Source organism: Diabrotica virgifera, chromosome 2 (genome assembly GCF_917563875.1).
Source record: "Diabrotica virgifera virgifera chromosome 2, PGI_DIABVI_V3a".
Lineage (NCBI taxonomy): Eukaryota > Metazoa > Arthropoda > Insecta > Coleoptera > Chrysomelidae > Diabrotica > Diabrotica virgifera.
In genome coordinates this window covers 231,042,717-231,067,262 of record NC_065444.1, presented here as the reverse complement: position 1 = coordinate 231,067,262, position 24,546 = coordinate 231,042,717, and the positions used below count along the sequence as shown (strand labels likewise).

Below are 24,546 nucleotides of genomic sequence, written 5' to 3'. Positions count from 1 at the left end.
ACTTCAACTTGAAATCAGCCAAATTTAAACTCGTCACTTATAAAAATGAACGAAGCAACGCTAAGAGAAAATTTATTTTCAAAACAACTAGGTACAAGTTATACCTTTCAATGTGAAACTCAGAATGATGTCATAGTGACATCATGTAACAAGTGGAATCCCCAAATCAAAGTGCAAACGCTGACTTTACTGATATCTGGAGGTGAATAGTTAATATTAATTATAATAGTTATTAATAATAGAAATTTTTGAATGAAATACAAACCTCACAACTTCAAAATCACATTAAAAAAATCTGCATAAAAAGAGACCTTACTGTACTGAGAAGAATTACAGGAAATACGCTGCAATTTCAAAAGAGCAGTGAAGACATTCGAAGAAAATGTAACGTACAGTGTAAACGAATGAACACTAAATAGGAAAAAGAATCACATAAGCAGAGTGGGGGAGACCCGTGTGGTCAAAATAGCAAGAGATAAATCTCCAATCAACAGAAGAAGTATCAGACAACTGCGCAAAAGATATGAGTGACAAGCAGAATTGCTTATATAAAGAGGAAGAAGGAGAAGAAAGAAGAAATGAAAAGCGTAATTAGCTTTTGTATTAAAATATTCATCAATGATTTATGTAAAATGAATAATTATTTATGTATTTCTTCATTATATGGGGTGTTCATTTCATAACGATTTCAAAATAAAAATTATCATAACCCATTAAATACCCTGAATAGTAGGGTGAAACTTCATATTATAAGAACAGGAATTATGAAGGCAATTTAAATATTTATTTATTGTTAATAAACGGGGCAAGCCCATTGACAAAAAATATACAATTAAGCAACATTTATAAAAATTACAAACAAATACTAAATAAAATACAAAATCATAAAATAAATATGTATGTAGAATTACAATTAAATTTAACGCTTCAGAGATTGTTTAAAGTGTTCCATGACATCTCGTAACGTGACAGTTCGTAACCGGACAATTGGTAACGGACAATTCGTATTCGTACTCTACTGTACTTCATTATTCCTTTGTCTAGGTACAGGTACAGTAAAACCTGTGAGTAACGGCCACTAAAAATGAAAGAACTATTGGCCGATATAGAAAGGTGGCCGGTATTGCCAGTTTTTGTAGTCTACATATAATTGGTTTGGAGAATTTTTAAACTGGTCGTTAGTACAAGTGGCCTTTTTGGCAGGTGGCCAGTAACACAGGTTTTATTGTAATTGGTTTGGAGAATTTTTAAACTGGCCGTTAGTGCAGGTGGCCGTTTTTGGCAAGTGGCCGGTAACACAGGTTTTACTGTATATGCAAATTTATTTATTTTTATTATTTATTTACGGACCGAAGTCCATTAGTACATAATACAATTAAATTAAAATGTCACACAAATTAGAAAAATAAGATCTAGTAGGTACAAAATTGGTAAATACATAACAAACAATAATAAAGAATAAAATTACTTGCTCTCATTTAACAATTGAGAGCTAGAACATTTTGAAATTGACAAATACAACTTATCCTAGAACAAAGACAATAACAGTAGTTGACAAATCAGTCTTGAAATTAGAACATTAAATTAAGTATAAATGTAATTGTGTGGAAAACGCAGTAAAGTCGTTCACAAAGAAATCAATTTGCGGAGACAATGTGTTTGCTAATTTAATAGTCTTAGAGAGATAGGAACTTGAACCATAATTTGTACTTGTACAAATATAATCAAGTACAAGTACATCATAACTTGTAATTTAAGGAACAATAAAAGGAATAAACTTTTAAGAATATTATTAAAATTTTGTATGTATTTAAATATTTGGTTCTGTTTAAAGACTTTTAATATAGGTACTCTGAAACACGAAATATAAAATGTGTTAAACATGTTTATCCCCATACTGATTCGTTAAATTAATAAAGATAAATTCAATTATAACTGTGATAACAGTTAGTTAGAGTAGAGTAGAGTATTTATTGGTAATAATGTACTTTTACAGGTCAGCAATAATTAAAATTGTCTAAAATTACATTAAAAGTTGACAGTACTTCAGTAAAAAAAAAAAACCTATTACTAAAATTTAAAAACTAAACACTAATTAAATTACAGGACAAAACAAAATTTAGATCTGAAGTACTCCTCAAATGAGTAGAAAGCACCCATCAGAAGATAATTTTTAATTTGTCTCTTAAATTGGTTAAAATCAAGACTTTTAATAGATATTGGTATACAGTTATAAAATTTCAATGCTAGGTATCTGGTTCCATTTCTGGTCCTCTCAAGTCGACTGAAGTCTGGTACAAGGGCATCATGATTTCTAGTCTGATAAGTATGCTGTTGTGTTTTATACAGATCTACATTTTGATGAACATACAACAGGCACTGCATAATGTACACAGAAGGTAGTGTGAGAATCCTCAGGTTTCTGAAAGACTGCCTACAATCGTCCCGATAACCCTGACCTGTGATTATGCGAATACACTTTCTCTGCTGACCAAACACCTTATCTATATGGCAAGAGTGTCCCCAGGAAAGGATTGCGTAAGTTAGTCGTGAGTGAAAGTTGCTGTGATATGATGTAAGAAGGGTTTGAAGGGAGGTAACCTTAGATAGGTTTCTAAATAAAAAGAGTTGGCTTGAGAGCTTTTGGGAAAGTTTCAGTATGTGCCGTTCCCAAGTGAGTCCTTGATCAAGATAAACACCAAGAAATTTAGCTTCCTGTGAACAATCTGTTAAAATGGGATGTGTAATGGTGTTATGTCTTAGGGTAAAGTTCACTGTTTGTGATTTTGAGTTATTGAGAGAGAGACGATTTGCCAAAAACCATTGGAACAAATTGCTCTCTGTGGTCTCAAGATCAATATCACTGATTTGGGAAGGGTGGTAACTTTGATAGCATGTAGTATCATCAGCAAATAGGACTGTGCTTACCGGGCCCTCTTGTGAAAATCCCAAGTCATTTATATAAATGAGAAATAATATTGGACCTAGAACTGACCCTTGAGGCACTCCATACATCAAAGGTTTTTTATCAGATTTAAGCTGGTTAAAAAACACATATTGAAATCTATCTGATAGATAAGACTCAATCAATTGAATAGACATAGGAGGAAAATTATAGGCATGTAATTTTTTAAGAAGAATACTATGAGTGACACAATCAAAAGCTTTAGTAAGATCAAGGAACGAGGCAAGGGTATCAAGAAAGTTTTCAAATCCTTCCAAAATACTGCCTGTAAAATGATCGATAGCAAGTGTTGTTGTTTTGTTTTTTCTAAATCCAAATTGCTGCACTGCAAAAAGCCGATTAGATTCAAAATAGTCATTGATCTGCTTCTTTAGGATTCTCTCAAACACTTTGGAAAGAATTGGCAAAAGAGAAATTGGACGAAAGTTATTATGATCATCAGCCGAACCTTTACGTTTAAAGAGAGGTATGACTTTCGCAGTTTTAAACACTGAAGGAAAAATGCAGGATGAAATTGAGTAGTTTATTAGTTTAGTTAAAGGTAAGCTAATGTTGTGTTTAATTGCCTTGATTATTTTTGTGTTCATTCCATCCGGGTCCTTGCTCTGGCTATTTTTTAATTCTTCAATTGCTTTTACAACTTTCTCCAAATTTGTTGGCTCAAATCCGAAGGAGCAATGATTAGAGGCGAATGAAGGAGCATGTGGTATAAAACTAAGGTATGTATTGAATGATTGGTCAGTATGATTAAGTGTATTTATTACATTTTCAGCAATACCACAGAAGAAATCATTAAAACTATTTGCATTGAGTGATGAATTTTTTATTGGTAAATTCTTACATCTTGAGTTTATTAGGGACCACATAGCCTGTTGACGGTTGTTAGAGTTTAATATAAAATCATCATTAGATTTAATCTTTGCCTTATGTATAGCATGTCTGTATTTTTTCCTATATTCTGAGAGTGTTTTCTTTGTCACTAGTTTCGACATTAACAAAAATAAACAGAATAATTCAATTTGGACGTTACGAATTGTCCGTTACGAATTTGCCTAGTTACGAACTGTCGCCGTTACGAACTGTTGCTGATACGAATTGTCCGTTACCAACTGTCCGGTTACGAACTGTCGCGTTACGAGGTGTCTGGTCACGTGTTTAAAGGCACTTACGGACAAGTTAAAAAAATCTGTCTCATGGGGCAACCGATTAGCATGAGCAAGAAGTCTGACCAGACTTATATTCACAGAATAATTAGTTCGACGAAAAGAAATATGAAATAGTGTATTCTCACGAAGGACACGGGAAGGAATGTGGAAACAAACCAATTGAAGCAGTTCAGGTGAATGTATAATTCCGTTAACTAATTTAAAAATGAAGATGAGATCGAAATTAACTCATCTAGTAGAGAGAGGATCAAGTTCTAAGTATCTCACCATATCAGAATATGAATAAGGTCTGTGTAATTTAAAGGCACACTGCATAAAGAACCATCTTTGCACTCTCTCCAACTTTTGAAAAGAGGATTGGACAAAGGGAGACCAGATTATAGTGGAATTTTCAAGTTGAGATCGGACCAGAGAACAGTATAAAATTCTCAGCGAAGAAATGGTATGAAAATCCCTTGTATGCCTCTTAATAAACCCTAGCTGCCTAAGAGCCTTATTACAAATAAAATCAATATGCAAATTAAAGGATAAGTCTCTCTGAAAAATGACACCAAGATCCTTGACGCTAGTGACTCCCTCAATCAAAAAATCATCCAAATTGTAATCAAAATCTACCATTTCCACTGATCGATGAAGCTGGATAACCTGACACTTGTCACGATTAATGACTAATCTGTTATTATCACACCAATTCGCAAATAAGTCGAGAGATTTCTGTAGCCTAGCACAATCAGAGTAATCCCGAACAGAACAAAACAACTTTATGTCATCGGCATATGCCAAAACTTCGCAGTCAGTCAATGATTTAATAGCATCGTCAATAAAAACTGCAAACAATAAAGGTCCCAAGTGGGACCCCTGAGGCACTCCTGGGAGTGGAAAATACTCATTAGAAGTGAAACCATTCAGTTTGACATATAAAGACCTGTCCCGCAAGTAAGTTTTCAACCAGCAAAGAAGTTTACCACTCACACCAAAACATTCCAATTTATGCAATAAAAGGCAATGATTACCTTATCGAGAGTTTTGGCCAGATCAGTATAAATGGAGTCCACTTGTAAACCGTCGACAAAAGCATTTACAATATGATCCATGTAAAGAAGAAGGTTGGTCGAAATATGAGAAAATATACAAGGTGTCCTATTTAAAAAACTATGTGTTTGCTTTACCACATAGTTATTAATCACTGTAGAATATTAACATTACATTCTCAGCATACATTAAGCACCAGGAATGTTTATCTGTAGTTCAGCTGATATCTGATCCAAAACTAATGAGAATAAATAAGGAACAAGCATCGAGCCTTGGTGCAATTCTACTTTCAAATTAAATTTATCAGTATATTCCGTACAATAGAGAGATATTGCAGAGTTACTTTTGACCTTGCTGTATTACAGCACATGTTATTTTGACAGTAGAGCATGCACAGATGTGAAATACGACCTGCCGTTATTAGGGGAGCCACCACACTGAGTAGTATCGTTGCGCTGTTTTCTTTCTCACGTTATGTTTGTTGTTTCTCTTTCATTTATTTGTAATCATTTTCTAAAATGAGTACCTCAGACAGTAGCAAATTAATCAAATTTATGTCTGACGACGATTTGTGTTAAAATCAATTGACATATCTGGAAAATTGGATGTCAGTTCAGGAAAACATGAAGAGTGCAACAGGAAAATCTTTTATTATAAGAACCCTCATGGATCATTTGTTTCTCTTGCTCGATATTTGGAAGAAAATCTAAAACTTCCTTCCATCTAAATGTTATGCAAGATGATAAACTCCAGGTCTTCATTATTAGCATTGACCAAAATGAGAGCTTCTAAGTCTTGATCCATTTTAAATTGCATTCAAATTAGAAAAACAAGTATATATTAATCGAGCTGTAAAAATACTGGTACTACAATGTTAAGCAATATCTGTATTTATGAAATGTCTGAGAAATTTCAATTCTGTCAAAATAGCAAGGTGAAAATAGCGCAACGTAGACTGTGTTAAATTAGCAATATCCCTCGTTGTTAAATCCCATGTTACTCCCTCATACATATCTCTCCCAATCTTTACATATTCACCGGCAACTCCTTTCTTATTGAGTGCTCACCCCAACCACAGAATCCTTCGAGGAACTCTATCATATGATTTTTCAAGATCAATGAATACTACCTGAGCGTTTGTTTTTATTCCTGTATTTTTCAATCAACTGCCGTATAATGAAAATTGTTTCTGTTGTTGATCTGCCCTGCATAAAGACAAACTGATTATCGGATGTTTTGGCTTCTGTACGTAGCCGTTTATCAAATTACATACTCTCTTCCATATTTTCATGGTGTGACTAAATAGTTTTAGAACCGTATAGTTTGTATGTTGCTGAATTTCTCCCTTGTTTTTGTAAATAGGTACTAATATACTGTTTGTGGTAACAAGAAAATTGTAAAAAAATGTTTATTGTTGATTAATTATATAAAGTCTGTCCGCTATAACTTTTCCCATGCGGTACAATTCATTTTCAACCAAATTAAGTCAAAACAGAAAGTGAAACGTACGCCGATGTGTGTAGTATATAGTATACAATACAGTATACAAAATGTATACACACATCGACGTTCGTTTCAATTTATGTTTTGACTTAATTTGCTTGAAAATGAATCGTACCGCATGGGAAAAGTTATAGCGGACGGACTATACTGAGCTGTATACAATACATATACTAATGCTTTTTTAATGTGCTTTAAGTAATGATTTTATTTTCAAACCACTCAGCCAACAATAATATTAGCTTTGATTAGAATCCATGTAACAGTAGTTGTAGTATTAACCAATGAGTTTTCTTAACATTATAATTCGTGTAGGTATAAATGCTGTTGATATAGTAGATATTAAAAGTTAATTAAAAATAAATAAGTATCTGTGAGATATGCTTAATAATATTGTGCATGTATACTTTTACTACTACAAAAACATGCTTGTCATGTCTTGTTAAAGTGGAGAACACCAATCATGAGTAATATATACATACATACATACATACATACATACATACATACATCCTTACCTACCCCAGGAAACAAAGCATTTAAAAATCCAAAAATGACTGTCCTCTATTTTTCAACTGGAATATCTGAGGAAGTCAATAGAAAATGCGTACCTTTTTCTTTTCCTAATTTACTCAATTTCACTGTAGAAGATTTTTTAAATAACCTGGTAATTTCTTTGTTTCTAAAATCTCAGAGAAAATGGGACAGCTTCAAACAAGTGTCTTCATATCTACATTTATTTCATATTTCAACTCATTGCTAACCATTCAAATAACTTTAAAAAATAATTACTAGGTGGTATGACAAGTATACCTCATTTGAAATGAAAAACATGTTTTTTCGAAACAACTAGTGATTTTCCTCAACTTTATGTCGTCAGAATACTATGCAAAGCGCGGCAAATTAGGCATTTGTTTCATTAATGATCTCTTCGTTTAAGCTGAATTTTTTGGTTACTAACCATCTCTTCAAATTTGGGACCACATAATAATAGGAAGGGGCCAAATCAGGAATATAAGCCAGATAAAAATATATTTGAAGCATAACTCATTAATTTTTGCTGTAACACTCTTGTGAACCAATGTTGTGTTTTGAAGAAATAACACTTTCTGATTCTCTATATGGGGCCGTTTCTCAATGAGATCTGCTTCTATTTGTCCAATAATGCACAATAATATTGGCTATTGATACTTTTGCCTAAATTATTTAAAATTCTTTCTTTACAATACCAAAATACAGTGGCCATAACCTTTCTGATCTATTAAGCCACTCGTTTCAATTTTGTTTTCTGGTGCGACGTATTGCGCTTTATAAGGTCCAAATACTGCTAAAAAGTGATTATGCAATCATGTTTTTGGTCAATGGCCTGCAAATGCAGCACTCATCGTCAGGATAATTTTTTCACATTCAAAACTTTGTTCAAAGTTTTGATACTTGTGGTATCTGTCATCAATGCATGCATCTTTATTGTAGTAGGTATGAGCTAGAACCATTTCCTGGACTTCCTTCTCCATACATTCCTGTCTGGAATAGACCCCATGAATTCTGGAAATTGTATCTTTTTGTCATGTGATTCGGTTCCTTATTAAATATATCCTTCGTCACAGTCTTTGTGGTACTCATTGCCCTGTCCCTTCATTGCGAAGTTTCATTGATTGTTTTATTCTGTAGCCTCCCAATCTTACCCATCCTTGATTTGTCAAATAAAAGGGTGGCAGGCACAGTAGTGCCTTCATAACTGCTGTTGGAGTAGTATGGATCTTCTTCTTCATGTGCCGTGCTCGATTATCGAGCGTTGGCTATCAAATTGGCTGTAGTAATTTTGTTGGCGGCAGCTCGGAAAAGTGATGCAGAGGATCTATTAAACCATTCTTTTAGGTTTTTAATCCATGACGTTCTTCGCCGACCTGGGCCTCAATTTTTGACCCTTCGCTTCGTTATCGAACGTATTCGCTTCGTACACTAAACAGATACGAAGCGAATACGTTCGATAACGAAGCGAAGGGTCAAAAATCGAGGCCCTGACCCCCTCTTCTTCCGTCTACCTTGTCTTTTATTATTAAATGGAGTATATTATATGTCTTTGGGTGTCGCATAACATGGCCAAAATATTCAAATTTTTCGAGTTTTAACTGTTCTGACGACTTCCGTGACTTTTCCCATCCGGTTATCCCCATACATGCAAGTCTCTGCACCTTGCTGAGTTTGGCTTTTACAGCTGTTTGACGTGTCTTAGTCCACCACATCGACGTCATCATTGTGTAAACTTTCTGCACCATGTTCGGTCTTACTCCCCACCTACAGTTGAGTCCGCGAATCTTTACACGTGCGTCATCATTTAAAGCATACGAAATAAGTCGATGATAAGTCGGAAATTGAAATTTATTAAACGCAACAGCAAGTCACTTACTGTCACTTGCTGTTGCGTTTAGTAAAGTTCAATTTCCGACTTATCATCGACTTATTTCGTATGTTTCAAATGATGACGCACAGGTAAAGATTCGGGGACTCAACTATATACATGGAACTGACATGCATAAGAGTGGTCACTGCACTGCTTGCTATTTTTTCTAATTGCCGATTTCCTGGTAGTTTCGAGTCTAGTATAACTCAGAGATGTCTTTTTATGCCTTTGTTTATGTCTCCCTTAAGCTGAATTTCTTGCCCCTGCAGTTTTAGAGAACCTAATCCCTCTAATTTCCGTCTGTGGAGACTTATATTTAGTCCCTTCAGATAAGTGCATTGTCTCACTTGTTCTAGGGCCTCGTTCATGTGACCTATGACTACTGTATTGTACTTTCCTTGCTAGATGAATACCAAATCATCCGCATATCCGTTTTCCTTACGAACGATTTCTAGCATAAGTCTACATTATATAAACTGCTCGGCAAAAGTTAGGGATATGGAATATTATGCTCATTTTCATAGTTGATTTTTTCGTGAACAGATTAACGGATTCCGCTAATTTTTTTTTATTATTTTACATTTTTCTTTAGTATGTACCTCGTCCTCCCTACAGGGCGTCTCAAACTTAACATAAGAAAAACATTTCTTTTCTTCCACCCGGTATAAGTACAAAAAAGAAGTTTAAGTAAACCTTTGCACAACTGTGTAAACACCAAAGAAAAATCTAAAATAATAAAAAAAACTAGTGGAATCCGTTAATCTGTTCTCGAAAAAATCAGCTATGAAAATGAGCATAATTTTCTATATCCCTAACTTTTGACGAGCAGTTTAGAAAGCATCTTCATGTTGAAAAAAAAACTGGTATTTTACCGTATTTTGCATTATACAAAATTCAATAACTTTCATTATTTATAATAATTGTTCTCGTATTATTAGGGCTTTATAATCAACTCTTCTATATAAAGTATCGTCACACGCCATGACTCAATGCAGTTTATTTCCTTTGTTTTCATGTAATTTACACCTGCAATGTTATACGTTTTAATTAGTGATTCATGTTCACGGAATGTTCCGTAAAATGTGTTGAAAAATTAATTTCTCAATAATTATCTATAGTCCAGTCGTCAGAGACGAAAATGCCATCAAACCTCTAAAAATCCTACGAACAAGCTGAATTTTGCCGATAAGTCCCCAAAAGAGATGCAAGAAATTTTCCCACTCCTACAGTCCTACCATCTACTTTCTCTAACCCCGGTAATCATAAAACATACAAGAAATGTAGCTGAGATAATTTTGAACAAACATTTTTATTAGCATTTTTTCTGTAGAATGAATCGTTCTCTCAGAAACAACGCTTGTAACAACTATTTAGCGATTTTGAATGTTAGTTACACGCGGAAAATCACTTTTTTGTTATAAGATTGGTATCAACTTGACGGTAAAAACTCGATATCTTTTGATCAGTGTCCTATCGATAAAAATTAAAATGTAGCTTTCGTATGCAATTTTTGTATTTTGCCGCAAATGAAGTCAGTCTCTATATAGCTGTTAAATATATTAACGTTGTTCTGAAGCTATTTACTTGTGGCATTTTTGTAATTAACTGTTTTTAATGGGAAATAAGCCACAATTTTACTAAAAAAATAATTTTATTAACGTTTCGACGTCCAAATCGGTTGCCGTTGTCAAAATACAAAAAATATTAATGAATTAAACAAAAATGTTGTTGCTTAGTAAAAAATTCTTCTAATAATTTATTTAATCTGACTCATTTATATCGTCAATTCAGACATATATTATACATTTTAAAGTAGAAGACTTTAAAATGATATTGCCAATAATTGAGTTGCGTTCCTGGGACGACTTTACTGAAAGATAGTTCATTCGATTACATGAAATCAACCCTAACTCAAGAATATCCGTCACAAAAAAAATCATAGCATGTGATCTGTCTTTAAAAAGACAACCACATGCAACGGTGACAGTAAAATTCCCGCGTTAGAGATTCCATAGTAAATCACAAGGGAAAACCTGGAAAAAACCTCGTGATACTATCCCGACATCGTAAGTATTTGGTCTTACATTTAATTTACTTTCAAAAAACTAATACCAAATTCTGACCTTAATATGTAAATATGTTATTTTAAATTATAAATAATATTAATAAATAGATACATATATAAATAATACTAAAATATAAAATATGTACTAGCTCGATATGTTATTTACTTACTAATCATGGTATTTTCTTTCTATTGACTTCCTCTTTTAGTATGCGTAACCACATCCTACTGCATTCTACCGAGGAATTTGCGACACAATTCGTTTCATTTAGCACACTCTGATCAAAAAATATCGAATTTTTACCGTTGAGTTGATATTAATTTTAATTAAAAAACTGATTTCGCGGCGTAACTGACATTCGAAATTGTCAGTCGTTTAAGCGTTATTTCTGAGAGAACATTCTACACAAAAAGTGCTAATATACATTTTTGTTTAAAATTATCTCAGCTACATTTCACATTTCAAACATTTTTTCCTAGAGCGTACAGATTCTTGGTTAATCGATGTTTTCTATTTTTCCTCCCTTTTTTTTCTTTTTTTTTATCACTAGGTGGGGGATCTGCAAACAGATGTCGGAGGTAAACATTTCCGACAGTGCTGGATTCCTGAGCTAAAACCTCATCAGTGTCACGTCGACCAGTTTGGCCCTAAGTCGGACCTCCCTGCCCTCCGTAACTCCGATGTGGCCGGGACCAGCTAAACCCCACCCCTCTCATACTAGGGCATCAGGGTGGAATCGCCCGTTAAGGCTCTTTTTCACGCTACGTCTTATTGTACGTTTTGTGTGTCATGCAAAACGTGCGATAAAACGTACAATAAGACGTAGCGTGAAAACAGCAAAACGTACGTCTTGTCCAATCGAAAAAATTAAATCCGCTTATTCACAAAACGTACGTTTTTGGCAAGCGTCCACAGACCCGCATCGTACGCATCTGACGCATTGTACGCAACGGATTTTAGTTTGCCTTGTACAAAAACTTATGTAACTGCGTCCACAGACCCGCATCGTACGCATCTGACGCATCGTACGCAACGGATTTTAGTTTGCCTTGTACAGAAACTTATGTAACCGCGTCCACTGATCCGCATCGTACGGATCGCATTATCGATTGTCAAACTAAAATCCGTTGCGTACGATGCGGGTCTGTGGACGCTTGACTTTAGTCGTACGTTTTGCATGACACACAAAACGTACAGTAAGACGTAGCGTGAAAACGAGCCTTTAGAGCACAACTTCTCCCAGATGTCCTTCTTTTGTCCGATTATCAGTCGCCCGCCGTCACGCATCAGCTTCCGTCTCTCGCACTCATCCGACCGCCACGTTCTTTAATCCTATGCTGTCAATCTCTCATTCTTCCTACCTCTGCGGGCCCAGTTCTGCCTCCTCGATACCTGCTAGAACTGCGTCTAGCTCCCGCTCTCCCTTCTCTTTCATCGGCAGCACCTTTCTCACATAGTTGTGGATTTTGTCCCACCATCGCTCATCCATCACCATCTTCTCTACCATCTCTCTCACAGACTCAAACACTCTTTCTAGCTCATTCCTTTCCCTTGCCCATCTGACACACTCCAAAAGGGTAAGTGACACAGTGTCCGGAGCCCCACAATACTAGTTCAGAGAAAAAAGGAAAAAAATATCCTGTTGGTGACACAACCCCCTTCAGGCCGAAACCAATTTTTTTGAGTAGTATGAACATATATAGGGTGTCCCAAAAGTAGTGGAATGGTCGAATATTTCGCGAGCTAAACATCGGATCGAAAAACTGAAAAATACGTGTTCAATCATTTTCAAAAATCTATCCAATGACACCAATCACCAACCCCCACTACACCCCCTGGAGGTGGGGTGGGGGTTAACTTTAAAATCTCAAATGGAAACCCCTAGTTTTTCTTGCAGATTTGGATTCGTTACGTAAAAGTAAGCAACTTTTATTCAAGACTTTTTGCGAACTGTGGATAGATGGCGCTATTATTGGGAAAAACGATTTATCCTGATACCATAGGTAAATGATAGAAACGGTCTAATATCTCGAGAAATACACTTCCAAATAAGAAACCAAAAAACAGGTTTTTAATATTTTTCGAAAACCTATCGACAAACATAAAAAATTACCCTCCAACCCACCCCCTGGAGACGGGGTGGGGGGTAAATTTAAAATCTTAAATAGCAACCCCCACTTTTTATTTCAGGTTCGAATTCGTCATGAAAAATTAAGCAACATTTATTCGAAACCTTTTTTAAAATTGCTGATAGATGGCGCTAATAAATCGTATTTTTACAAATAAAGCGCCATCTATCAACAATTCTAAAAAATATTTCGAATAAATGTTGCTTAATTTTTCATCGAATCCGAATCTGTAATAAAAAGTGGGGGTTGCTATTTAAGATTTTAAAGTTACCCCCCACCCCACCTCCAGGGGGTGGGTTGGAGGGTGATGTTTAGTGTTATTCGATAGGTTTTCGAAAAGTATTAAAGACCTTTTTTTTGGTTTCTCATTTGGAAGGGCATTTCTCGAGATATTAGACCGTTTCTATAATTTACCTATGGTATCAGGATAAATGGTTTTTCTCAATTATAGCGCCATCTATCCGCAGTTCGAAAAAATGTCTTGAATAAAAGTTGCTTACTTTTACGTAACGAATCCAAATCTGCAAGAAAAACTAGGGGTTTCCATTTGAGATTTTAAAGTTACCCTCCACCCCACCTCCAGGGGGTGTAGTGGGGGTTGGTGTTTGATGTCATTGGATAGATTTTTGAAAATTATTCAACACGTATTTTTCAGTTTTTCGATGTGATGTTTAGTTCGCGAAATATTCGACCGTTCCACTACTTTTGGGACACCCTGTATAATAATAACCTATATGTTTCCTGCAGCCGATTTTGATGATATACTTAGTTATAAACAAATAAAGATAAAATACGGTAAATTTTGAGCTTTTTTCGTCTATTACCAAAAAGTCAAGCATTTTAAACAAATTTTAGAGTAAGAAACTCATAAATCGTATAAAAAACTTCAATATGGCATTCGCTGAATATGTCTGTGTTTATTGGTTACTTAGAAAATTGCAAAATAAATCATAAATTTTGAGTTTTTATAAATATTGATAACTTATCTAAAAATTAACTTAGAACCTTCTTGTTACACGGAATGCTGAGACTTCTAGTGCTTAAATCATAGCCTAAATTTCAAACCAATTGATCAAATAGTTTAAAAGGTATTTAATTTGTTTATCCCAAATTAATTTTTTTGCAACACTATAAGTCAGAAAATGATGAATTTACAGTAATACTTTGGATAGTTTATGAAAGAAGAAGATTTACACTATTAATTTAATTTAAAAAAAATGACAAAAATAATTCTAAATATTGCAAAATTATTTTGCAAGAACATGAGAATTAAAAAAGGGGAGGGGGGCTAACTTCGTCCCTAATTGTTCTAGGACAATTGTTTTTCTTTCTAAATGGGTATAAAAATTCAGTCTTTTTAAATATAAAAAAAATTTTTCTGCGGGTAACGGTTAAAAAGTTATTCTAATTGTTTTTAAGTAAGCAAAACATCGACATGGTTTTGCAAAATAATTTTACACTGTTTAAAATTACTTTTGGTCGTTTTTTTTAATTAAGTTAGTAGTACAAATGTTCTTCTTTCATAAACTGGCCGAAGTATTACTGTAACCTCATAATTTTCTGACTTAAACAAATTAAATAACTTTTAAACTATTTGACCAATTGCTTTAAAATTCAAAATATAATTTAACGACGTTCTACACCTTCGGCAAAGAATTAAGGATTTGCATGAAATTTTAGTATGTTATAGTTTACTTCAAAAAACGAAGACTTGATTTTTTAAAAATTGTTTTACCGTGCCGTTTAATTACTATTAAGGGTCAAAGTTAAGTTTTAACATGGGCTCTTATGGGAATTCTTAAAAAGTTAATAACTTTTGACCCAAATTTACAATTTTTAATTATTTGTGCTTAAATTAAAGGTTTTTTTGTAAGGAATAACATATTAAAAAATGAAGATTGTTTACCGTACCATTTATTTTTAATTTGTTTATTATAATTAATTCCGTAATTTCTGTAATTTATTATAATTTATTTTTATAAAGTATTCAATACTGAAACATATGATTTGAGTATTCTGCTATAAATGCATTGTTACCAACTTTCGCTTGCATATAAGTTTCCCCCCCTTTCCTCTGAGAGGCATACCCCGCAACGAAGGTGTAGAACGTCGTTAAGCACAAGAAGTCTCGGCATTCTGTGTAATAAGAAGGTTCTAACTTAATTTTTACATAAGTTATGAACATTTATAAAATCTCAAAATTTATGAATTATTTTGCAATTTTCTAAGCAACCAATAAGGATAGACATATTCAGCGAACGCCATATTAAAGTTTTTTTGTATGATTATGAGTTTTATTCTCAAATTTGTTTAGAATGCTTCACTCTTTAGTAACAGACGAAAAAAGCGAAAATTGACCGTTTTTTGATCTTCATTTGTTTATAAGTATGTATATCATCAATATTGGCTGCAGGAAATATAAAGATTATTGATATAGATGTCGATACTACTCAAAAAATTTGGTTTCGGCCTGGAGGGGGATGCGTCACGAGAAAAATCTTATTTCTCTGGAGTATACAAGCAATTTATTGTCCGATTCGGTCTTTTTGAATCTGTGTAAGTAGCTACGGAAGCTCCCATGTCCTGTGAGCACTTTCGTCAGATAATAGTCTACGCGCCTGTGTCCGCAGTCCAGCCAGCTCCCTATTTTTCCTCCCTACGAGGAGGATTTTAGGGGGAAACTCGGGGTAGGAGCGGCAAACATTTTTGCAATTTTTTTTGAGCTCCCAAAAATGACACTCGGCAGAATTCAGCTTGTTCGTCTTGGTTTTAGAGATTAAATCTCTGATGATTGGATCACTAATGCAGTAGCAATTGTGTTATTGTTCGTCCTTATTGTTCGTCCGCTATAACTTTTCCCATGAGTCACGATTGATTTTCAAACAAATTAAGTCAAAACATAAAGTGAATCGAACGTCGATGTGTATATACATTTTGTATACTGTATTGTATATAGTCCAGGACGCATCTGTTTTGAGATGGACGTTGAGAGGTGACTCAAATTTTTTTGCAGAAATTGCTTGAAAATAACTCAAATAATAATATTTGAGTTATCCTCCCACTCAAATTGGTCCGGAACATTGTTTAAATAATCAAAATGTCAAAATATGAAGGAAAAATTCGATTTTTTTTATTGGTTTTTTGATTATAACCTTAAAACTATTCATTTCTGAGATAAGTTGTGCTGACATAAAAGTTGCGTAATTAAATTTCCTACAATATAGAGTTGGTTAAAAATTTAAAAAATAGTCACCCTTGTTACAAAATAGCAATAATTGTGAAAAAAACCATACAAAAACAAGTACAGTCGAACCCGCTTATTAGAATACCTGTTATAGGAATATCCCGCTTTAAGGAATAGACATTTTAGCACTAAAAACGCTTCTACTAGCCACCAATGATCGGTTATTAGAATATCCCGGTTATAGGAATACTTTTGCTTGGCACGAAGGCTATTCTATTAAGCGGATTCGACTGTATTCGCATTTTATGTTTTTCAACCGTTTATGCTAAACTTAGGACCTTCATATTTTACCCAGAAAAACTTTATGATATAGTAAAAGAACACTGTACATTTCATTAAGATCGGTTTAATAGATTTTGCAAAATAAATTTTGCAATCCAGCTTTCGCAAAAAAATTATGTTTTTAAAATGTTGCAGGACTGAAAGTAAAGCAGATAGCAAGTTGAATTTTTTTTGCTTGTAGAAGTGTACTGTACCTTTCATTTGCAATTTGCAAAATTAAAATTTATTAATTACCACGGCCTCAGGAAATTTTTTAAATAAACAATAATTTTTGGTGCTACGCGCAGGACAGCGGTGTTCGATTCACACAAGTTGATTTCCACCAAAATTTCTTCAAAGCTTTATCTAATATATTATTTTCTTACTCTATATTTTGTTGAATTTTAATATCTTAATTCCACAAAAATCCAACTAATTTTATTATTGTTTGTGAAATATTATTTAAACAATTGCATATGTTTAAAAATAATAAACTTTTATTCTCTAAGTTAAAATATATGAACAAAGAAAGTTTTTGCTAAAAAAAGTGTTATTTCAAAGGATAGAGTATGTGTTTTTATTTTGCAATAAACAAATTTATTTATCTATATCGAAATATAATAAAAATTAAAATGTGTCAATCATTATCAAAGGTCATTGGAATGCCCAATCAGAGCAAGCTATCCGCTGTCCTGCGCGTAGCACCAATAATTAATGTTTATTTAAAAAAATTCCTGACGCCGTGGTGGTTAATTGATTTTAGTTTTGCAAATTGCAAATGAAAGGTACAGTACACTTCTATAAGCAAAAAAAAATCAACTTGCTATCTGCTTTATTTTCAATTCTGTAACATTTTGAAAAAATGAATTTTTTTTGCGAAAGCTGGATTGCAAAATTTATTTTGCAAAATCTATTGAACCTATCTTAATGAAATTTACAGTATTGTTTTACTGTATCATAGAGTTTTTCTGGGTGAAACATGAAGGTCCTAAGTGTAGCATAAATGGTTGAAAAACTTAAAATGCGAATACTTGGTTTTGTATGGTTTTTTCGCAATTATTGCTATTTTGAAACAAGGGTGACTATTTTTTTAATTTTTAACCAATTCTATATTGTAGGAAATTTAATTACGCAACTTTTATGTCAGTACACCTTTTCATTGAAATGAATACTTTTAAAGTTATAATCAAAAAACGAAGAAAAAAATCGAAATTTTCCTTCATTTTTTGACATTTTGATTATTTAAACAATGTTCCGGACCTTTTTGAGAGGGAGGATAACTCAAATATTATTATTTGAGTTATTTTCAAGCAATTTCTGCGAAAAAATTTGAGTCACCTCTCAACGTCCAAATGTACTAATATTTTTACAGATGCTCCCTGGTCTAATAGGATATACTACACACATCGACGTACGTTTCACTTTATGTTTTGATTTAATTTGTTTGAAAATGAATCGTAACGCATGGGAAAAGTTATAGCGGACAAACTATAGCAATTATCACTTACAATTGGTTATCCATTCCTGCCTTTAATTAAAAGAGTTCAATTAAACCATTTTGGCATTATATAAAACAGTAGAAAAGGAGTTACAATTTTAAGTAAATACGTACATTTTATAAAATAGTAAATATATTAAATCCATCATTTTAAGTATGTATTAAATAAGTATGTACCGTGTTTAATATCTGTCCATATCTAAATTGCGAAATAACTTGTTTTAGAGTAATAAATTTTTACTATATTATTGTACTGATTTTATGTATTTCTCAGTATTGGAGTTCTCCATATTTGTTTTTAAAAAAATTTGTAAACGATAAATATCTAATTAAATAACTTGTCACAGTTGTTAAGTGTTATGGTCAATACTCGTCGTAAGGAGTCGAATGGCTCTCCAGAAGGCCCGAAACATCGGACTAGGGTAGGTCCTTACACATTTATTTTTTTTATGTTTGGTGGAATGTATACCTATTTTTAATTTGACAGTAAAGCACGTTTAAAGCAGTGTTGCCAATCGCATTTCTCTAGATTATCCGATGATCACTCGAAAAATATCCGATTTGTCACAAAAAGGTACGATAGGTCAAAAATTATTCTGTTAATAAAATCAATGTTGCCAATGTTATTCTTTTAGTCCCCTTAACAACAATCAAATAACAAAATCCGTTGTTCGTACGCCAATCAGTTGATTGTAATCAATTATCATTATGATAATTAACATAACTGATTGATTAATTAATTATTAATTATCAATTAACGTAACAATTATTAACATAATTGATTAATTAATCAGTTAATCTCATAATTGTAATAAATTATATTTTCAGCAACCCAATCAAAGTTGACATTGACAGTAATTAAATATTTGATAATGATCAGTTGATTCCATTTCTGATTAGCGTTCGAACAACCGGCCCTTTAATCTACTGGATTCTCTATTTCACAGTTTAAAAATTTTCGTTTATAGATGAAAATCTCGTATCCTAGCTGATTATTACCTAATTCATGTATGTAAATACTATTTACTTACTATTATTATATTGTTCGTATTTTGTATTATCGTAAGTGTTTAATTCTAAATAAATAAATAAATCTAAATATTTCATTATTTGGATCGTTATATTAATTTATTATAATTATTTAAGTAAAAAAAAACTTTTAAATATTATTTTATTAAAACGTAATAACTACCTAAAACTAGGTACTGGAAAAATGAATCATAAATAAATCAATACAAAATAAACTACAGGTACATTAATAGCATAGGCGCAAAATTTCTGGTCAATGCTTTTAAAATGCATTATATTTTTCGAGTCGTGAGAAAGCTAATAAGTATTACTTAAAAATTTAAACGCAGAATGAAAGATTACATTATTACTGAGGCCCAAAAGTCCCTGAAGATTTCTACAATTTTTATTCTAATATATTACAGGGGTAAAAGGAAAAGAGAATATTTTGTTTTTCTACGACCGTTTAATAACATGCTCATTATTCGCTATTTTTCCATAGATAATAGCACCCATTACTGTACCCGTGAGTAATAATTCATTACTCACGGGCTGAAGTTACTCACGGGTCATTACTCACGGGCTGAAGTTAGATTCAAGTGGCGCATGCCACTTTAAATATTAATCGTATATAAACTGCAAATAAAATTACTTAAACTTGTTTATTTAATACAATAATTATTATTGTAATTTATATCAGTAATTAACTTAAAAAGTTAAAAATTTTTAAAGGAATTTTAACTGTAACAATGTCAGTATATTTTTTACGTATCTTGTTTACTAAATTTAAAGGAATTTTAACTGTAACAATGTCAGTATATTTTTTACGTTTATACCTATCTTGTTTACTAAAAATTTTGACGTTTATCATTTATTTTAGTGACACTGACATTAGCGCATTTTGTTTATGTTAATTGGAATTTATAACTAATACTGTGTTTATTTTTCAAGTTATGTCGTGTTAAATACGTTATATCATATTATGTGTAGTTATATTATTATATCACATATAGTTAAATGTAAATATACATTATAACTATAAATGAAATACGTCCACAGACAACAACCATTTCCTATTTATTAGATTCACTGACAGTAGGTACAAATTTAAGCTTATAATTTTTCGGAAACGAATAGAACTTATATTGACTATTTCTTAGTTGTATTTTTAAAATAAATAAGAATTTGGTAATAGTAGGCAATTATTTATTCAGACGCGTACTAGGGGTAAATAGCATTTAGGTATTTTGGTAAATTATTATAATTTACAACTCGAGTAGTTGATAATTAAATTTTTTACTAATTAAAATAAAAAAGGTCGTAGAAAAAGTATAGTATTCTACTCGCATGTAATGGCTATTACTCACTCTGATGAATTACGACACTCGCCTACGGCTCGTGTCGCAAACTTCATCATCGTGAGTAATAGCCATCATTACATGCTCGTTGAATAATATACTATTATTCTAAGGGACTTTCAGCCCTCGGTAATAATGTAATCTTTTATTCTGCGTTCAAATTTTTCAAAAATATTTATTAGTTTTCTGAGGATTCGAAAAAAATAAATACGTTTAAAGATTATTGGTCCGAAATTTTGCGCCTTCGCTCTTTTAACAACTAAAGATTTATTACAACTAAAAAAATAGAGATGTATTTGACAGTCTTGTAGTTATTAAGGTATCAAAGTTATTATCTATAATACCCGTGGTGCGTTCAACGTTAATGCCCGACTAAATAATTTTTATAGGCAAAAAATTTGAAGGATTTTTGAGTTAATTAGTAGATATCTAGATATTACTAGTTTCAAATAAGTAGATTTTTCTACAACCACTATTCCAAATGCATTTTTCTGCACAATTTTATGTTAACAAACTTAATATTTTCTCACAGCATAACTGACAGTAGTGTGCAGAAAAGTGACGTTTCTGTGCCGGAAAGTTCTTTTCTGCATAGTACCATTACATTCCTCAAAAAAATCATAAATATAATTAGGTATGGTTTGTTCAACAGTAAATGGTTTAAGTTCAATTAGTGCGGTCGTAAATATTATTAAATTTATCTGACCTGGCCCATTGTTAAGACCCACCCGGAGCGATAAGCCACCGAGGTAGACAGAGTTGGCCTTTTGCAATTAACACTGACTAGACGGTACTCCTATAATAAAGCCTAAAATAAATTTTACCTGAAACCGGGCCTTTTATACTATTATCGGTTAATCCGGGCTGTTTATAGTGGTAACTAATTGAACTTAACCATTTACTGTTTAACATACCATAAGTATAACATGTTTTGATGAAATGGTTTTGTTTAAGATATTAGATTTGATAGAACTTTACAAAAAAGAACTAGATTTAACTACATCTAATGTCCGAGAAATCTGGAAACGTTTACTTAAGCACTGCACTACATAAAATGAAAATAAAACTAAATCATGCGTGAATTAGCTTTCATAAGTTTAAAGACTAAAAACTAAAAACTCATAAATAACATCGGAGGGCAGACGGTTTTTGAAATTTGAATTGGATTAGTATGCCTTAAGTGGATGCACTTGTGCATTTAAATTCTAAACAAAAGAATCAGCACATGTCCCTTTTGTCAAAAGATGAAAAGTATCGGATGTCACTAACATTCATCCAGTGTAGGCTATTTATAAAAATTTGGGTGGAACCAAACAAAATTAATGTGTTGTTGGTGTTGGGAATATATGGATGAAAAAGTTTTAGGCGATACACTGAAAAATATCCGCAAATATCCGATTTATTTAAAGATACGAAGAAGATACGACAACTCTCTAAAAGGTACGCAAATCGGATAATTATCCGCCGATTGGCAACACTGGTTTAAAGGTCTGCGCTCATTAGATCGAATCGGCCGGCAACGGAACGGACCGCTACAGTCCGGAATTAAATCCCTATGTGCGAATTTATCGGCAAAATCTCGACAGCTCAGTCAGAGCTGGCGGGAATTTCAGGAAGTCAAAAATTAATTATTATTGTTATGTATCTAGTTGTGCGCGGAAACGAAACAAATAGTGTAGGAAACAGAGGTTGAACCTCGCAAAATGGACACAAGTCTGGTTTTATTTTTGTTTCTGGTATATCAAGGGGTACTCATTATGAGACTAACTTTTTCTTAAAAAATTTCGCCCCGGAACCCCCCTATTCATCTCTTTAAAGGGGGTAATTTGTGGTTTTTGCGGAACATAGCCCTTCCTGTATGTTTTGCAAAAAAATTACTTAATAGTAAAATGAAGAGGACTATATTTCCTACTGTTTATTTCCCCACGGCATATGTCTATCACCCACCGTTTAGCGGGGTTGGCGCCCCAAAGTTGACAAATTTTTAAAAAATATGTTTTTAAAAAAATTTTTTTTCCTAACTGTAATGAAAATTAAGAAGAAACCTTGCGGCAATTAATCACAAATAAGCAGCTGATTTTTTGGTATAGGTTTCATTTAAGGGTAATTGCCCGTTTTTTAATTCCAGAGTGTTACATTTTAAAAAAACACCTTTTTATACCATCTGAACCGCCTATGCTAGAGTAAAAAAACTTTCAGCGATTATCCATGTATGTACTAGTGTTATTTACAAATTTGTATAATGCACCCCCATATTTTCCCCGGAACCACCCCAAAAAAAGGAGAATTGATAAAGAAAATAATCAAAAATTGATTTTGGGCCACCACTGTGGCTTTAGGATCAAAAAAAAAAAAAATATGCATAGGTCATAATGTGTAGCAGACAGTGCGTTCTTTTATTTTATATAAACATGTTATCCATAAAATGAATAGGTGACGAAAAAAAAAAACAAAAACTGGAGCCCGCCAAAGCATTTCTGAGGTTTACGGCGCCACTGTGCCGTAACGGTTGCCTACACGAAAAAAATGCATAGGACCTTATTTGTAGAGAAAATCGTGGTCTTTAATTCTGTATAAGTTTTGTTTTAAAAAATGCATAGGTAATGAGAAAATCGTCAAAACATGCTCTCCAAGGGATAGGGGTAGTTTCTGCAGTTTATTTTCAAGGATAGGGGTAGTATCCGCAGGAATGTTGCAATAATCATATATATTTATGAAAAACCCTATTGATGGAGCATATGTCCATATGGATCAAAAATCAAAAAAAAAATTTTTTCAAAAAATTTTATTTTTTTGATTTATTTATTTATTTATTTTTTTTACAGCCCTCTTTATTTATTTTTTTTTGGCTACAGGGGTTGCATTAAAAAATCAATTTTGGTGTCCATGCATGGGTAATAAGAACGTGCACAAAATGATATATGAAGCATTTTAATAAAGGGCCTGGTGTGTGAATGATTCCAAGAAAATAATTTTCTTTATTAATTCTCATTTTTTTTTTGGGAGTGGTTCCGGAAAAAAATGGGGGTGTATTATAGAAATTTGTAAATAACACCAGTACATGGATAATCGCTGAAAGTGCGAGGTATTACTGTATACCGTATTTTATTAATTTTTACCATATTCTCCGGCTAACCCGGATTTTCGATAACCCGGATCGGCCGCGGTCCCGATTAATCCGAGTTATCGAGGTTCCACTGTACATGGATAATCGCTGAAAGTTTTTTTACTCTAGCATAGGCGGTTCAGATGGTATAAAAAGGGGTTGTTTAAAATGTAACACCCTGTAATTAAAAAACGGGCAATTGCCATTAAATGAAACCTATACCAAAAAATCAGCCACTTCTATGTGATTAATCTCCCCAGGGTTTCTTCTTAATTTTCATTACAGGTAGGGAAGAATAATTTTTTTTTAAATATCTTTTTTAAAAACTTGTGAACTTTGGGGCGCTAAACGGTGGGTGATAGATATATGCTGTCCGGAAATAAATAGTAGGAAATATAGTCCTCTTCATTTTACTATTAAGTAAATTTTTTGCAAAACGTACAGGAATGGCTACGTTTCGCAAAAACCACAAATTATCCCTTTAGAGGGATGAAAAGGGGGGGTTCCGGGGCGAAATTTTTTAAGAAAAAGTTAGTCTTATAATAAGCACCCCTTGAGATACCAGAAAAAAAATAAAACCGGACTCGTGTCCATTTTGCGAGGTTCAACATCTGTTTCCTACACTAAAAATAAACTTTTAAAAGGAAGCTTAATGAATGGGTGCATGAAATTTGTAAAAAGCGAAACAATGAAAGTGAATTTGCTACCTTATTTCCTAATTTAATCGATTATCAAGACAAATTTTATCAATACTTCAAAATGAGTTACGAAAAATATCAAGAACTCTTAGTATTATAAAAAGTATTATA

The 24,546-nt window shown here is 32.9% G+C and overlaps 1 protein-coding gene across 5 annotated transcripts in view; it reads left to right on the top strand.

The window, feature by feature from the left end:
• The window catches only part of LOC126880481 (ATPase family AAA domain-containing protein 2-like), a 168,646-nt gene that overhangs the window by 8,604 nt on the left and 135,496 nt on the right, over positions 1–24,546 (top strand). For 3 of the 5 annotated variants that reach the window (XM_050644343.1, XM_050644341.1, XM_050644342.1), the window contains exon 2: positions 18,613–18,687. The exons of the other annotated variants lie outside the window; for them this stretch is intronic. In XM_050644343.1, the coding sequence (XP_050500300.1) occupies positions 18,625–18,687 (63 nt within the window). In that variant the 5' untranslated portion in view covers positions 18,613–18,624. The remainder of the gene's footprint in view (positions 1–18,612; positions 18,688–24,546) is intronic. 5 annotated transcript variants of the gene reach the window in all.